The sequence below is a fragment of the Saccopteryx leptura genome, chromosome 6 (assembly GCF_036850995.1).
Source record: "Saccopteryx leptura isolate mSacLep1 chromosome 6, mSacLep1_pri_phased_curated, whole genome shotgun sequence".
NCBI lineage: Eukaryota > Metazoa > Chordata > Mammalia > Chiroptera > Emballonuridae > Saccopteryx > Saccopteryx leptura.
In genome coordinates this window covers 145819309-145834789 of record NC_089508.1, presented here as the reverse complement: position 1 = coordinate 145834789, position 15481 = coordinate 145819309, and the positions used below count along the sequence as shown (strand labels likewise).

At 40.6% G+C, this 15481-nt stretch overlaps 1 protein-coding gene, 1 non-coding gene and 1 pseudogene across 2 annotated transcripts in view; 1 reads left to right on the top strand and 2 right to left on the bottom strand.

The window, feature by feature from the left end:
• The window catches only part of PRKAR2B (protein kinase cAMP-dependent type II regulatory subunit beta), a 175467-nt gene extending 162409 nt beyond the window's left edge, over window positions 1-13058 (top strand). Inside the window, exons 9-11 of the mRNA XM_066342547.1 lie at window positions 2883-2948; window positions 3076-3214; window positions 10345-13058. Of these exons, the coding sequence (XP_066198644.1) occupies window positions 2883-2948; window positions 3076-3214; window positions 10345-10478 (339 nt within the window). The 3' untranslated portion in view covers window positions 10479-13058. The remainder of the gene's footprint in view (window positions 1-2882; window positions 2949-3075; window positions 3215-10344) is intronic.
• Window positions 7673-8077, bottom strand: LOC136377639 (6-pyruvoyl tetrahydrobiopterin synthase pseudogene; annotated as a pseudogene).
• On the bottom strand, window positions 12237-12371 carry LOC136377911 (small nucleolar RNA SNORA36 family). The gene has a single exon (XR_010746520.1). It is a non-coding gene; the product is annotated as a small nucleolar RNA SNORA36 family (small nucleolar RNA).
• Window positions 13059-15481: the final 2423 nt, after the last annotated feature.

The following is a 15481-nucleotide window of genomic DNA, read 5'->3' as shown; positions in this document are numbered from 1 at the left end:
CTGCTCCCTGATAGAATTAACCAGGAAGGGAACACACTATACCGTGTACTGGGTTGCCTTTCCAGGCAGTAAATGAGGGCCAACATGCGATTTAACCGCTAATGTGAAACGAGATTCAAGATTTGAGACCAAGGAAAAAACCATTGTTAGAAGTCAAATAAGTAAATCATTCTCTGTCCCTCTCCCACCCCCACCACCACAGACACTCACAGATTGGAGCTGTGAAGGATTGGGAAGAGGTGGAAATAACTTAGAAAATAAGGCTAAGGTTCTAATGTATAAATTAATAACAAAGTATAAAGCACTTTTGAAATGCTTTTTGAGATTTTAATTTTAAAATAATTACAGTTTCACAGGAAGTTACAAAAATAGTACAGAGAAGTCCCATGCACTCTGCCCAGTTTCCCCTATGCATCTTGCATCATTATAGCCCAGGAACAGAAAACTAAGGGACTGATATTGGCCAAATCCACAGACCTTACTCAGTTTCACTAATTTTACATGCATTTAGAGCATGTTTTCAAAGCCAAATTACACAACAGTCAATAACCCTACTATGATTCAGAACACTTGAAAATTTAACATGCAGTTCTTATGAAAACCTAATTTAAAGATAAGGGAAAGGAGATATGTATAACTGCACTTGGAGTTTATTAGGGATATTTTTTTTATAAATAAATTTTTATTTTAATGGGTGACATCAATAAATCAGGGTACATACATTCAAAGAAAACATTTCTAGGTTATCTTGTCATTTAGTTCTGTTGCATACCCATCACCCGAAGAGAGATCGTCCTCCGCCACCCTCCATCCAGTTCTCTCTGTACCCCTCCCCCTCCCCCTCTCCCTCCTTCCCTCCTCCCTCCCCCCACCCCCCGTAACCACCACACTCCTGTCCATGCCTCTTAGTCTCGCTTTTATGTCCCACCAATGTATGGAATCCTGCAGTTCCTGTTTTTTTCTGATTTGCTTATTTCACCCCGCACAATGCTGCCAAGACTCCACCATTCCGCTGTAAGTAATCCGATGTCATCGTTTCTCCTAGCTGAATAGTATGCCATGGTGTATATGTGCCCCATCTTCTTCATCCAGTCCTCTATTTTTTTTACAGTGATTAAAAGCCTTTAAGCAAACTCTTGGCCAATACAGCAAGAATCCATAAAAGAGTAGTGTCCTTAACATGGTCACCAAGTCCAAGTTGGCCCCATCACCATGCCAAATCCCTGAAAAATGCAACCCAACCACAGTTCAGTCTGTTAGGAGCTGTCACAGGGAGCAGGAGTCCAGGAAAGTTCCATTTACAACAAATGAGATTGAAACAGCTATCAAAAAACTCCCAAAAAAGAAAAGTCCTGGGCCTGATGGCTTCACAAGTGAATTCTACCAAATATTCAAAGAAGAACTAACTCCTATCCTTCTCAAGCTATTTCAAAAAATTCAAGAGGAAGGAAGACTTCCAAACTCCTTTTATGAGGCGAGCATAATTCTGATTCCAAAACCAGGCAAAGACAACACAAAAAAAGAAAATTATAGGCCAATATCCCTGATGAATTTAGATGCAAAAATCCTCAACAAAATATTAGCAAACCGGTTCCAGCAATATATGGAAAAAACCATACACCATGATCAAGTGGGATTTATTTTTGGGAGGCAAGGCTGGTACAATATTCGCAAATCAATCAATGTGATTCATCACATAAACAAAAGGAAGGAGAAAAACCACATGATAATTTCAATAGATGCAGAAAAAGCATTTGATAAAGTCCAGCAACCATTCATGATCAAAACTCTCAGCAAAGTGGGAATACAGGGAACATACCTCAACATGATAAAGGCCATCTATGACAAACCCACAGCCAACATCATACTCAATGGGCAAAAATTAAAAGCAATCCCCTTAAGATTAGGGATATTTTGAGATATGATCGTTTAAACATTTATAAACATATGGTACATGTCTATATTATATAAATCTAGACTCAGTATTTTGTGATGTAATTTGTTACTCTATTTCTTGAATTATACTAAAGTTTTGAAGAAACCTGTTTCTTCAAAATCACTTTGAGAGGCTCAGGAAAGTCAGTATCTGTTTATCTTCTGTATTAATACTATTTAATTCAGAGGCATGATCATTGGGAATCAAGGCAGAGCTTAATCAAAACCACCACCAAAGAAAAATGGATATGCACTTAGAAACAATAACAGTTTTCATTTTTTTTCTCAAAGGTTTTATTTTTTGTTTTGTTTGTTTGGCTTTTTTCTTAATCCCTTCACCCTTTTCACACAGCCTGCAACCCCCAATACTTTTTCTACAGAAGTCTTTTCGAGGCCTTGAGGTGGACTGTCAGTAAAATGGCATCTCAGAGCTGATCCCTAGCTAACTGCAGTCAAAACATCAGGGCCCAAATGGATAGTTCTGAACAAGCCTGGTGCATTCTCCTCGTGGGGCATCAGTAGCTTACCGTGGACAATCATGCTAATGCTTGTTTCATTTGGACCACTCAAGGTTCTCGGCGGGTGGTCCTGCTGGCCAAGGAGGTGCTGCTGCAGCACCCCACCCCACCCCGCCTTTCCTGGGCCCTACCGTTATCCAGGCTGAGGTGTGGGTGCAGTCCTTACTCCAGTGTTACTTGCCATATTTTCTTGACTCAAAAAAACTGGTAGAGAGTATATTATTTCAAATACTTTTACAAATAAAATCATTATTACATAATTGTCCATTGTAACTTCTGTTTGAAAGTGAGAGCACTTGTTCCTATGGATTTTCCCTGTCCGGGCAAATCATCTGTACACGGGGTTGGATTGACTTCAGGGTTATGATTGGCAAGGGGATTTTTATCAACTAAATTTGCATTTTTATCCTGTTTTTTTTATTCTAATAGGGAGATTTGGCTGATTCTTTTTTCATTGTAGAATCTGGAGAAGTGAAAATTACTATGAAAAGGAAGGTAAGTGAGTTCTAAAAAAGTCCACATATTAGGAACATAAATTTTCTTTTTGATGTTTAGACTAAGGTTAACTTTTTGTTTTTTCAACATGCTGAGTAAAAGCTGATGCTTTTATTTACCTTGTCAGGGTAAATCAGAAGTGGAAGAGAATGGTGCTGTAGAAATCGCTCGGTGTTCTCGGGGACAGTACTTTGGAGAACTTGCTCTGGTAACTAATAAGCCTCGAGCAGCCTCTGCACACGCCATTGGGACTGTCAAATGTTTAGGTAGGACTCTCAGTGGTGGGCGTGCTTCTCCTCGTGGAAATGTTATGTCTGCATTTTATGTATTCATGTTCTACAGATTATTTTATTGGGTTCATACTTTTTATGGTCCCCACAAAATATAACAAGGGAAGCATTTCACTGTATTATAAAATCAGTTTTTAGAAGCCATTTTCTTTTCCTTTTTTTTTTTTGTATTTTTCTGAAGCTAGAAACAGGGAGAGACAGTCAGACAGACTCCCGCATGCGCCCGACTGGGATCCACCCGGCACACCCACCAGGAGGCGACGCTCTGCCCACCAGGGGGTGATGCTCTGCCCCTCCGGGGCGTCGCTCTGCCATGACCAGAGCCACTCTAGCGCCTGGGGCAGAGGCCAAGGAGCCATCCCCAGCGCCCGGGCCATCTTTGCTCCAATGGAGCCTTGGATGCTGGAGGGGAAGAGAGAGACAGAGAGGAAGGAGAGAGGGAGGGGTGGAGAAGCAGATGGGCGCTTCTCCTGTGTGCCCTGGCCGGGAATCGAACCTGAGACTTCTGCACTCCAGGCCGACACTCTACCACTGAGTCAACCGGCCAGGGCCTTTTTTTTTTTAAAGAAACAGTCAGAGAGAGGGACAGATAGGGACAGACAGGAAGGGAAAGAGATGAGAAGTAACAATTCTTTGTTTCCGCATCTTAGTTGTTCATTGCTTGCTTGTTCATTGATTGCTTTCTCATATGTGCCTTGACGTGACCCCTTGCTCAAGCCAGTGACCTTTGAGCTCAAGCCAGTGACCATGGGATCACATCTATGATCCCACGCTCAAGCCAGTGACCCCACATTCAAGCCAGGTGAGCCCACGCTCAAGCTGGTGACCTCAGGGTTTCAAACCTGGGTCCTCTGCATTTCAGTCTGACGCTCTATTGACTGTGCCACCACTTGGTCAGGCATTCATTTTCTTTTCTTAAAAGAAATTTCACATAACCAAAAATAAAAAAAGCTTCATATACATTTGTGTTCTTTTTTATAGGCATGAAAATAGTATCTTATTTTAATATAAGTATTCTGAGTACGAAAAAAAATTTTTTTTTAAGCAAGATGGGGGTGAACAGACAGGGACAGGCAGACAGGAAGGGAGAGAGATAAGAAGCATCAATTTGTTGTTGCAACACTGTACTTATTCATTGATTGCTTTTTCATATGAGCCTTGACTAGGACGGGGGTGGGGAGCACTCCAGCTGAGCCAGTGACCATGGGGTCATGTCTTGATTCTACACTCAAGCCAGGGGCCTTAGGATTCTGAACCTTGTTCCTCAGCATCCCAGGTCGATGCTCTATCCACTGCACCACCACCTGCTCAGGCCTGAGTACCAAGTTTTATATCCGATTTTCCAAATTAACAACATGCACTATTTTCATCAAAAGGTATTTTTTTATTTTTAAAAAATTATTTTTAAAGGCCCTGGCCGGTTGGCTCAGTGGTAGAGTGTTGGCCTGGTGTGCAGGAGTCCCGGGTTCAATTCCCGGCCATGGCACACAGGAGAAGCGCCCATCTGCTTCTCCACCCCTCCCCCTCTCCTTCCTCTCTGTCTCTCTCTTCCCCTCCCGCAACTAAGGCTCCATTGGAGCGAAGTTGGCCCGGGCACTAATAATGGCTCCACGGCCTCTGCCTCAGGTGCTAGAATGGCCCTGGTTACAACAGAGCAACGCCCCAGATGGGCAGAGCATCGCCCCCTGGTGGGCATGCCAGGTGGATCCCAGTCGGGCGCATGCTAGAGTCTGTCTGACTGCCTCCCCATTTCCAGCTTCAGAAAAATACAAAAAATACAAAAAAAAAAAAGATTGTTTTAAAAAAACAGTATTTTTATAGAGTGAATTAAGCTCTGTGTGGAAAGTTGGAATGTCTGCAGGAACACTTATCCTAGTATTGGAAACAAAGGTTCAGGTTGTCAAAGAACATTAAAATTTTATTGTTTAGCTGTTTAATTACCTTATTATATACTGTGTAGTATCTTGGCAGAAATGCCATTTTTAGCTATAAGATGAGATTTTAAATATGAGAAATAACTTACTTCGCTAATGAAAAATATAATTCAGAGGGTGTCAATAGTGATGACATTTTCTTTTTTTTTCCCTTTTTTTTTACGTGAGTAGAGGGGAGATAGACTACTATATGTGCCCTAAGATCCACCTCACAACCTCTGTCATAGGCCAATGCTCGAATCAACTGAGCTATTCTCAGCACCTCAGTTCCCCAGGCCATGCTCGAACCAGTGGAGCCACTGGCTGCAGAAGGGGGAGAGAGAAGGAGAGAATGAGAAGAGGAGAAGCAGATGGTCACTTCTCTTGTGTGCCCTGGCCAGGGATTAAATCTGGGACATCTGCATGCTGGGCCAATGTTCTATCCACTGAGCCAACAATCCAAGGCCCAGATGACATTTTCTTTAAAAAAAAAATTATTCAACAGGCCCTGGCCAGGTGGCTCAGTAGATAGAGTGTCATCCTAGTGTACCAAGGTCACAGGTTCAATCCCTGGTCAGGGCACATCTGAAGCAGTCAATGAGTACACAACTAAATGGTACAACTAATGGAACAACAAATTGATGCTTCTCTCTCCCTTGCCGCCTCTGCCTCCTCCTTCCTCTCCCTCTCACAACTCAATGAAAAAAAAATTTTTTAAGTGATCCAACAATAATTAGCCACTATATCCTCTTCATCCAGTTTAACAGAAAAAAAATCTTGGTATTCTCAGAGTTAACTTCTTAGAGAAGTCACTTTTTAAAAGGTTTTAAAGCAGGGGTCCCCAAACTACGGCCCGCAGGCCACATGCGGCCCCCTGAGGCCATTTATCCAGCCCCCACTGCACTTCCAGAAGGGGCACCTCTTTCATTGGTGGTGAGAGGAGCACAAGATGCATCCATATCCTGTGCTCCTGGAGTATTGTATGTGGCATTGCTCACATACAGTACTACTTCCGGTGACACGAGATGCACACGTCACGGCTCCGGAAGCGCGTCATATCACTTGTTACGGCTAGCAGTGACAAATATGGAACCAGACATTGACCATCTCATTAACCAAAAGCAAGCCCATAGTTCACATTGAAATACTGGTCAGTTTGTTGATTTAAATTTACTTGTTCTTTATTTTAAATATTGTATTTGTTCCCGTTTTTTTTACTTTAAATAAGATATATGCAGTGTGCTAGGGATTTGTTCATAGTTTTTTTTATAGTCCGGCCCTCCAACAGTCTCAGTGACAGTGAACTGGTCCCCTGTGTAAAAAGTTTGGGGACCCCTGTTTTATAGTATAATATTAATCAAGTGTTATACTTGGATGAAAGAGAAGACAGAAACTGACAGGTGATTTCCCAAGTAGAGATAGTAGACAATGAGAGCAAAGGTGATATGAATGAAAGCCCATGAATTTTGTTCTATAATAACATTTATATTAGAAGAATTCTGAGACGTAAGAAAAGGTAGGCGAAACTAAGAGGCACCCACCAGCACTCAGTGACTCCCACGTCCTATTGTAGTTCCGACTCATCTTTCATCTACATGAGTTTTCTGTTTTTGATTTTTGTTGTTGTTGTTTTTTAAGTGAAGCGATAAGTTTAATGATCAGAACAAAGTGAAATCAATTAAGAAAAATTATATGTTGTAAGAGTTGCTTTACAGAGTAATATATTTTTCCTGTGTTGATTATTTTAACGGTTTAATATAGGTGATTATTCTTTACTCTTCTGAGTTAATATTGTTCTGGTGGCAATAAGGTTTGGAAACAAATATATTTAACAAGTAGCTTACTGATATTCTGTAAGATGTTCAGTGTGCTGTTCCTCACTGGCCATTCACACTTCAATAATAAGCTGTGCAAAACTGCACTGAACAGTGTGCACTAAAGTAGCATCTCATTAAACTTTGTATATCCATCCACAGTCATTGCCTCTGGTTATTTGTTTCTAATTTTTACTGAATAAACTTGTGCCTATAACATACCCTAGAAGAAGTAATAAAAAAAACTCAATATATTAAAAATATGTAACCTGTATTTCCAGACTTTGTGATCACCTGTATTTTAATTTTTAAAAGATTCACATACTGTAAGTCTCAAACATTTCTGCCACTTACACAAGAACAAAATGAATACTAAAAATAAGGTAATGGAAAAACAAACCTAGATGGCTTTTGCTTTCAAACAGTTCTACACCAAAACATTTTGCTCATGCGAAGCGATTTTTAATCTATAGATCTCTAAATGATTCTCAAGATACATTACAAATTTAGTTCTAAAATAGATTTGAACTTAAAACAAGTTTTACTCACATGATTTCAATAAATCAGGCACTCCAAAACACAGTGTGGAGGTACAATAATTATGTGATGACTTTTTTTTTTATGACTTCTTAATAATCCAAGGGGATAAAGGTATTTTCAAATATGGAAAGAGATTAAATCTTTCTGTATTATTAACCCCTAAGGGGCTATTCTCCTTTATAGACTACAATGTTATTTTATGTTTCATATACTTTTACTTAATAAAGAATTCCCCCAGGAAAACATTTCTGTAGGTTTTCCTAGTTATATACTACATTTTCTGCTGTGCTTATAACATCTGCAAAGTATGGCACATCTAGATCCAGATTCTAACCATCAAGGGGCTTCAGAATTGCCTCCTCCGTGAATTTGAGGTTGGTCAGATTCATAACCATTCCTGTAACAGGATCGATCTTTATAATTGTGCCCATGACCATTTGGTTTGTTGCATTTCTCATTTTCAATTTTTCTTCATTCCTGAGTGGTCTGCCGTGGAGCCCATGGGTCGTGCTACAGAAGATGATGTGGGACACTTGGGCCTGGCAGCCAAGGCCACACCCCACAGCGTTCATCACCTTGCTGTCCCACGCATGAGCTGGATTTTCTGTTTTTAAACAGTTTTATAAACTGATTTTTTCATTCATTATAACCTGGGCATTTTCTCATTTTCTTACATCAAATTGTAACATTCTATTAGGGAAATATGCACATTATAAACTAAGATTCCCCACTGGTAAATATTGTGAGGGGTTTAGCTTCATTTGGGGTGCAGGGGGCTTTTTTTGTTGTGCATAGACTACTTTTCCATACATAGGATTTTTCCTTAGAAATGGTTTTAATACCTGACCAGGTGGTGATGCAGTGGATAGAGCATCGGCCTGGGATGCAGAGAACCCAGGTTTGAAATCCAAAGGTCACCAGCTTGAGCATGGGGTCATAGACATCCCATGGTTACTGGCTTGAGCCCAAAGGTCGCTGGTTTGAGCCCAAGGTCTCTGGCTTGAGCAAGGGGTCACTGGCTTGGCTGGAGCCCCTTGGTCAAGGCTCATATGAGAAATCAATCAGTGAACAACTAAGGTGCTACAACAAAGAATTGATGCTTCTCATCTCTCTCCCTTCCTGTCTGTCTGTCCCTAATTCTCTCCCTCTCTCTGTCTATCTCTGCCTCTCTCACTAAAAAAAAAAAGTTTTTTAGCCCTGGCCAGTTGGCTCAGTGGTAGAGTGTCGGCCTGGCGTGTGGGAGTCCCCGATTCGATTCCCGGCCAGGGCACACAGGAGAAGCGCCCATCTGCTTCTCCACCCTCCCCCTCTCCTTCCTCTCTGTCTCTCTCTGTCTCTCTCTTCCCCTCCCACAGCCGAGGCTCCATCGGAACAAAGTTGGCCCAGGAACTGAGGATGGCTCCATGGCCTCTGCCTCAGGTGCTAGAATGGCTCTGGTCGCAACAGAGCAGCGCCCCAGATAGGCAGAGCATTGCCCCCTGGTGGGCATGCCAGGTGGATCCCTGTCGGGTGCATGCGGGAGTCTGTCTGACTGCCTCCTCATTTCCAACTTAAGAAAAATACAAAAAAAATATTTTTTAATAATAATAATTAAAAGAAATGGTTTTAGAAGTGTGTGTTCTTTTGACAGGTTTTATGTTATTTTATTTTTTTAGCAAGAGAGAGAGAGATAGGCAGGGACAGATAGACAGGAAGGGAGAGAGATGAGAAGCATCAACTTGTTGCAGCATTTTAGTTGTTCATTGATTGCTTTCTCATACGTGCCTTGACCCGGGGGGGGGGGGGGACTTCAGCTGAGCCAGTGAGCCCACGAACAATCAGCAACCTCGGAGTTTTGATCCTGGGTCCTCAGCATCCCAGGCCGATGCTCTATCCACTGTGCCACCACCTGGTCAGGCTCTTTTACAGCTTTTGATATATATTGCCGGATCACTTTTTTTTGTACCAGTATACATGCTACCAGCAGTGCAAGAATGTCCATTTGCTCTATTTATAAACATTGCCTTTGTTAACTTTGCAAATTTGAAAGGCAAAAAAAATGTATTTTTATTCATAGTTGTTCTGTGGTAGAAAGTGACCATATTTTCCATGTGCGTATTATAAATTTAGTTTTTAAAATGCATGAAACAGGCAAGTGCCTGACCTGTGGTGGCACAATAGATAAAGCTTTGACATGGAATGCTGAGGTCACCAGTTCGAAACCCTGGTCTTGCCTGGTCAAAGCACATATAGGAGTTGATGCTTCCTGCTCCTCCCCCCTTCCTCTCTCCTTTCTCCTCTCTTCTCTCTCCCTAAAAATGAATAAATAAAATCTAAAAAAAATTTTAAAAGGAACAGGCATGCAAAGTGACATATACCGTCTATAACTATAGTAAATGTTATATATAGTTATAATGGCTGTCATTTTGAGGAGACCAGACAATAGTATGAGAGTGAAATTTATAAAAATTAACATTTGTTTTTCAAAATGTGGCATTGTAAACCCTGAGGGAAAACAGAAAAAATTCCATTGCCATCCATCTTTGAGGAGTTTATATCTACTCAGGTGATGACATCAAAACTACTTTTTTTAAGTTAGACATGACAGCCCCTCATTCTTTTCTCAGCCTGGATCAGGGACCACCCACCAACCTCACACTGCACATCATATTGCTAAGGGACTCTGGCTATTTCCTTTTGAAGTGGAACTTTTTTTATCTTTATGCCTTCTTCTTGTATATTTACCTAGAAATACCATTGCATTATTGACATATGCAGAATGGTATCAGAAATGACCCAGAAATTCTGTAGATTTTGAAGGAATGTTACTCATTTTTGTCTTATTCTCTCCTTTTCCTAGCCATGGATGTACAAGCATTTGAAAGACTTTTGGGACCTTGCATGGAAATTATGAAAAGGAACATTGCCACGTATGAAGAACAATTAGTTGCCCTGTTTGGAACAAACATGAATATTGTTGAACCCACTGCATGAAGCAAAAGTATGGAGCAAGAAGACCTATAGTGACAAAATTATCCAGTAGTGGTTAGTCCACTGAGAATGTGTTTGTGTAGATGCCAAGCATTTTCTGTGATTTCTGGTTTTTCCTTTTTTTACATTTACAGTGTATCAGTAAACAGAGTAGTGAGTTAATAGGCAATACACTTTAACATCACTTTATAAAGAGTAGATCATAAAAAATATTGACATACTGATAAAATGACCTTCTACTCCACAAACTTGACTGAAATATACTGTAAGTATCTGTGTTTAAGAAGATAATTAACCTGACCTGTGGTGGCGCAGTGGATAAAGCGTCGACCTGGAAATGCTGAGGTCGCCGGTTCGAAACCCTGGGCTTGCCTGGTCAAGGCACATATGGGAGTTGATGCTTCCACCTCCTCCCCCTATCTCTCTCCTCTCTCTCTCTCTCTCTCTCTCTCTCTCCCCCTCTCTCTCCTCTCTAAAATGAATAAATAAAAAAAAAATAAAAATTAAAAAAAAAAAAAAGAAGATAATTAAAGGATGTTATCAGGCGATTTGTGTTTGTTTGGATTTAAGCAGATTGATAGATGTCAGTGACTATTCATGTTAAGAGGGAACTTGGCAATGAACCATGCTATACAGCATGGCGTCACATTCTTTTTACAACTCATTATATATAATAGTAAGTACAATTTTAATCATTTTTGTTTTAAAGGTTTTCTGGCTTGAGAAGTTATGTGCTGGCTTTGGCCTATTGGTGAAATGGTATACAACATCATAGCCAATTTAAAAACTTTTTCTATTTTTGCAACAAAGTACATTTTGACTCCTTTTGCATAATGTCAGTAACCGGTAGTTACAAGGACAGGCAGTTTAGTCATTGTGATAGGGAAGAGTCTCTTTTAAGTAAGAGAGATCATTAACACTTTCTCCTCACAGAGCATATATCTCTGCTTTCTTTTTCATTTCCAATTCTCTGTATTCTTTAACTTTAAAATTTTGAGTATGACATTTAATGTCGCAAGGTTTTTAAAAAGCTATTTAATTTACTTGTTGTCTTCTAAAAGTCTTAAGATCTTCTATATGCTACAAAAAAAATGTTCAATACCAAAAATAATTTGGGGTCCTTATCAACATGCTCACAGGACATTTCTTTATTCTTCACTTGGTACCTAAAAATACAATTCTTTCAGATATCTGCTCCCATGGGGTTCCTCCACAGTTGTAGAAATAAATTTTTATGGACAAAATCATATGCAAAGATAAAAAAATTTCTGCCCATTCTAAATGTACCATTAGGCCTTGCCATTCACTTTAGTATAGATTCATAGTTAAAAGTGCAGAATGAACTACCAGAATAGATTTTCATCGATAATTGATATCCTTATTTTTGACTACATAAGATGAATTATATTCAACCAAAGCAATTTAGCCTTGTTTCTAGCCTACATGACCCCACTGACTACAGAGATTAATTCTAATCAATTCACTTTTAAATGAGCAATTCCATTTTGGGAAAGATGTTTTAAAGAAATATATATATAGGTAAAACTTTTCTGTGGCTAGTGTGATCTTATTCAAGAATGTTTATGGTCTTACTTACATAATGAAAGTGTGGTTAAAATGTTAACCAAGTAATGTATATATAAGAAGTTAAAGTATGTAAAATATATCAGCCACATTTTAGAACAGGGTTTAACAATTTCACAAACTTTATTGTAGGAAGAGAGCATACTACTCAAAGATGACTTTTTTTTTCCTTTTCTTTTTCATAGACTGGGAGGTTAATGAATAGAGCAATGCTTTTCTATCCACTCCTCTCCCCTAGCTTAGGTTTCAGTGTCTCATGGTTTAATTAACAGATCATGAAAGTTGCCCTGAACTGAACTTAACGCGTTGGAGAAGATGACTTGTTTTCTATTTGATTTTATTTTAAATGCCATGTTAAAAAAAATATGCAAAACACCAGATTTCCAGTTCATTGTTCTATATTCTTTTTTTTCTTTTTTTTTGTATTTTTTCGAAGCTGGAAACGGGGAGGCAGTCAGACAGACTCCTGCATTTGCCCAACCGGGATTCACCCAGCACGCCCACCAGGGGGCGATGCTCTGCCCATCTTGGGGCTTCACTCTGCCGCAATCAGAGCCATTCTAGCTCCTGAGGCAGAGGCCATGGAGCCATCCTCAGCGCCCGGGCTATCTTTGCTCCAGTGGAGCCTTGGCTGCGGGAGGGGAAGAGAGACAGAGAGGAAGGAGAGGGGGAGGGGTGGAGAAGCAGATGGGCGCTTCTCCTGTGTGTCCTGGCTGGGAATCGAACCCGGGACTCCTCCATGCCAGGCCGACGCACTACCACTGAGCCAACCAGCCAGGGCCTGTTCTATATTCTTTATTCAGTTTTTTGAGCTATTTTGTTGCATAACTGATTATGAACAATTCATGGAATAGCAAAAAATGCCTGTTTAATAAAGAACTCTGAGGCTATAAATGCCAGTTATATTATTTTCAGTATTGTTGGTTATATTTAAATTTTCCTTATAATAAAGTACACTTTTATAATAAACTATGTTAACTATGTTTAATGAGGCTTTTTTTGGCTTGTTTTTGTAACATGACTTCCATAGTGCATATTGCCCTGTGGAAAGCATAACAGAGACACACACATACAGCATGTGAACTAACCCACTGGGCACAATGTAGCAAAAAAGCATGCTTCTGAATGGCAATAGATTTTTAAATACTTTATTCTCATATAATTTTGGTATGTTTATATTATTATGCTATATTACAATAACCAAATAAATCTAACTAAGGAATACGTCTAAAGTATGTAAAACACTTCTAGTTTAATTCGTGGGTGTTATTTAATCCCTAATCAAGAATCACTTTTTTTTTTTTTTACAGAGACAGAGAGAGATAGACAGGACGGACAGAGAGAAACAGAGAGATGAGAAGCATCAATCATTAGTTTTTCGTTGAGCGTTGCAACACCTTAATTGTTCATTGATTGCTTTCTCATATGTGCCTTGACCACGGGCCTTCAACCGACAGAATAACCCCTTGCTCAAGCCAGTGACCTTGGGTCCAAACTGGTGAGCTTTTTTTTTTTTTTTTAATTTTAATTTTTTATTCATTTTAGAGAGGAGAGGGAGAGAGAGAAGAGAGAGAGAAGAGAGAGAGAGAGAGAGAAGGGGGGAAGAGCTGGAAGCATCAACTCCCATATGTGCCTTGACCAGGCAAGCCCAGGTTTTGAACCGGCAACCTCAGCATTTCCAGGTCGATGCTTTATCCACTACGCCACCACAGGTCAATTTTTTTTTTTTTTTTTTTTTTTTAATTTTAGAGAGGAGAGACAGAGGGAGAAAGAGAGGAGAGACAGAGAGAGAAGGTGGGGAGGAGCTGGAAGCATCAACTCCCATATGTACCTTGACCAGGCAAGCCCAGGGTTTCGAACCAGCGACCTCAGCATTTCCAGGTCAACGCTTTATCCACTGCGCCACCACAGGTCAGGCTAGCTGGTGAGCTTTTGCTCAAACCAGATGAGCCCGCGCTCAAGCTGGCGACCTCAGAGTCTCGAACCTGAGTCCTCTGCATCCCAGTCTGACGCTCTATCCACTGCGCCACTGCCTGGTCAGGCTAATCAAGAATCTTGACTAGTACTTGGAAATTGTCAGTTTCATTCAGGGAGTATTGTGTTTAGCTAAAAATTCTCAGAAAACATTCTTTTAGAATAAAGGTCCTTCCCCTTATTTTAAATATAAAGTGTGTGTGTCTGCTTTCATATCTATATGAACTAGGATTTGATATATATATTTAACATAAATACTACCTGTAACAGAAGTTAGGTAAATATATTTGGTTTACTATTATATACTATGGCTAGCAGACCATTTACTGTGCTAAAAAATGCTGCAAGTGAAACTTAAGGCCTGAAACAGGGACTTTGGATTTTATTGCAATATGTAAGATTAAGCCTGACCTCTGGTGGCGCAGTGGATAGAGCATCGACCTGGGATGGTAAGGTCCCAGTCATTTTTTTTTTTTTTAACTCCTTTTTAATTATATTTTTTTACAGAGACAGAGAGAGAGTCAGAGTAAGGGATAGACAGGGACAGACAGACAGGAACGGAGAGATGGAAGCATCAATCAGTTTTTCATTGCACATTGTGACACCTTAGTTGTTCATTGATTGCTTTCTCATATGTGCCTTGACTGTGGGCCTTCAGCGGACCGAGTAACCCCTTCTTGAGCCAGTAACCTTGGGTCCAAGCTGGTGAATTTTTGCTCAAACCAGATGAGCCCGCGCTCAAGCTGGAGACCTCGGGGTCTCGAACCTGGGCCTTCCGTATCTCAGTCTGACGCTCTATCCACTGCGCCACCGCCTGGTCAGGCAGGTCCCAGCCTTGAAACCAGGAAGTTGCTGGCTTGAGCACAGGCTCACCAGCTTAAGCGTGGGGTCGCTGGTCTGAGTGCCAAGGTTGCTGGCTTGAGCAAGGGGTCCCTGGCTCAGCTTGATCCCCCCAGTCAAGGCACATATGAGAAGCAATTAATGAACAACTAAAAGTGAAGCAACTACGAGTTGATGCTTCTCATCTCTTTTTTTCTGTCTCTCTTTCTTGCCCCTCCAAATATATAAGATTAAGTGCTGAGTCTTCTTCCTTTCTAAAGCTTTTTTTTTTTTTTTTTTACAGAGACAGAGAGAGAGTCAGAGGGGTTGATAGGGACAGACAGACAGGAACAGAGATAGATGAGAAACATCAATCATCAGTTTTTTGTTGCAACACCTTAGTTGTTCATTGATTGCTTTCTCATATGTGCCTTGACCATGGGCCTTCAGCAGACCGAGTAAACCCTTGCTCGAGCCAGCGACCTTGGGTCCAAGCTGGTGAGCTTTGCTCAAACCAGATGAGCCCTTGCTCAAGCTGGCAACTTTGGGGTCTCGAACCTGGGTCCTCCGCATCCCAGTTGGAGGCTCTATCCACTATGCCACCAACTGGTCAGGTTAAAGCTTATTTA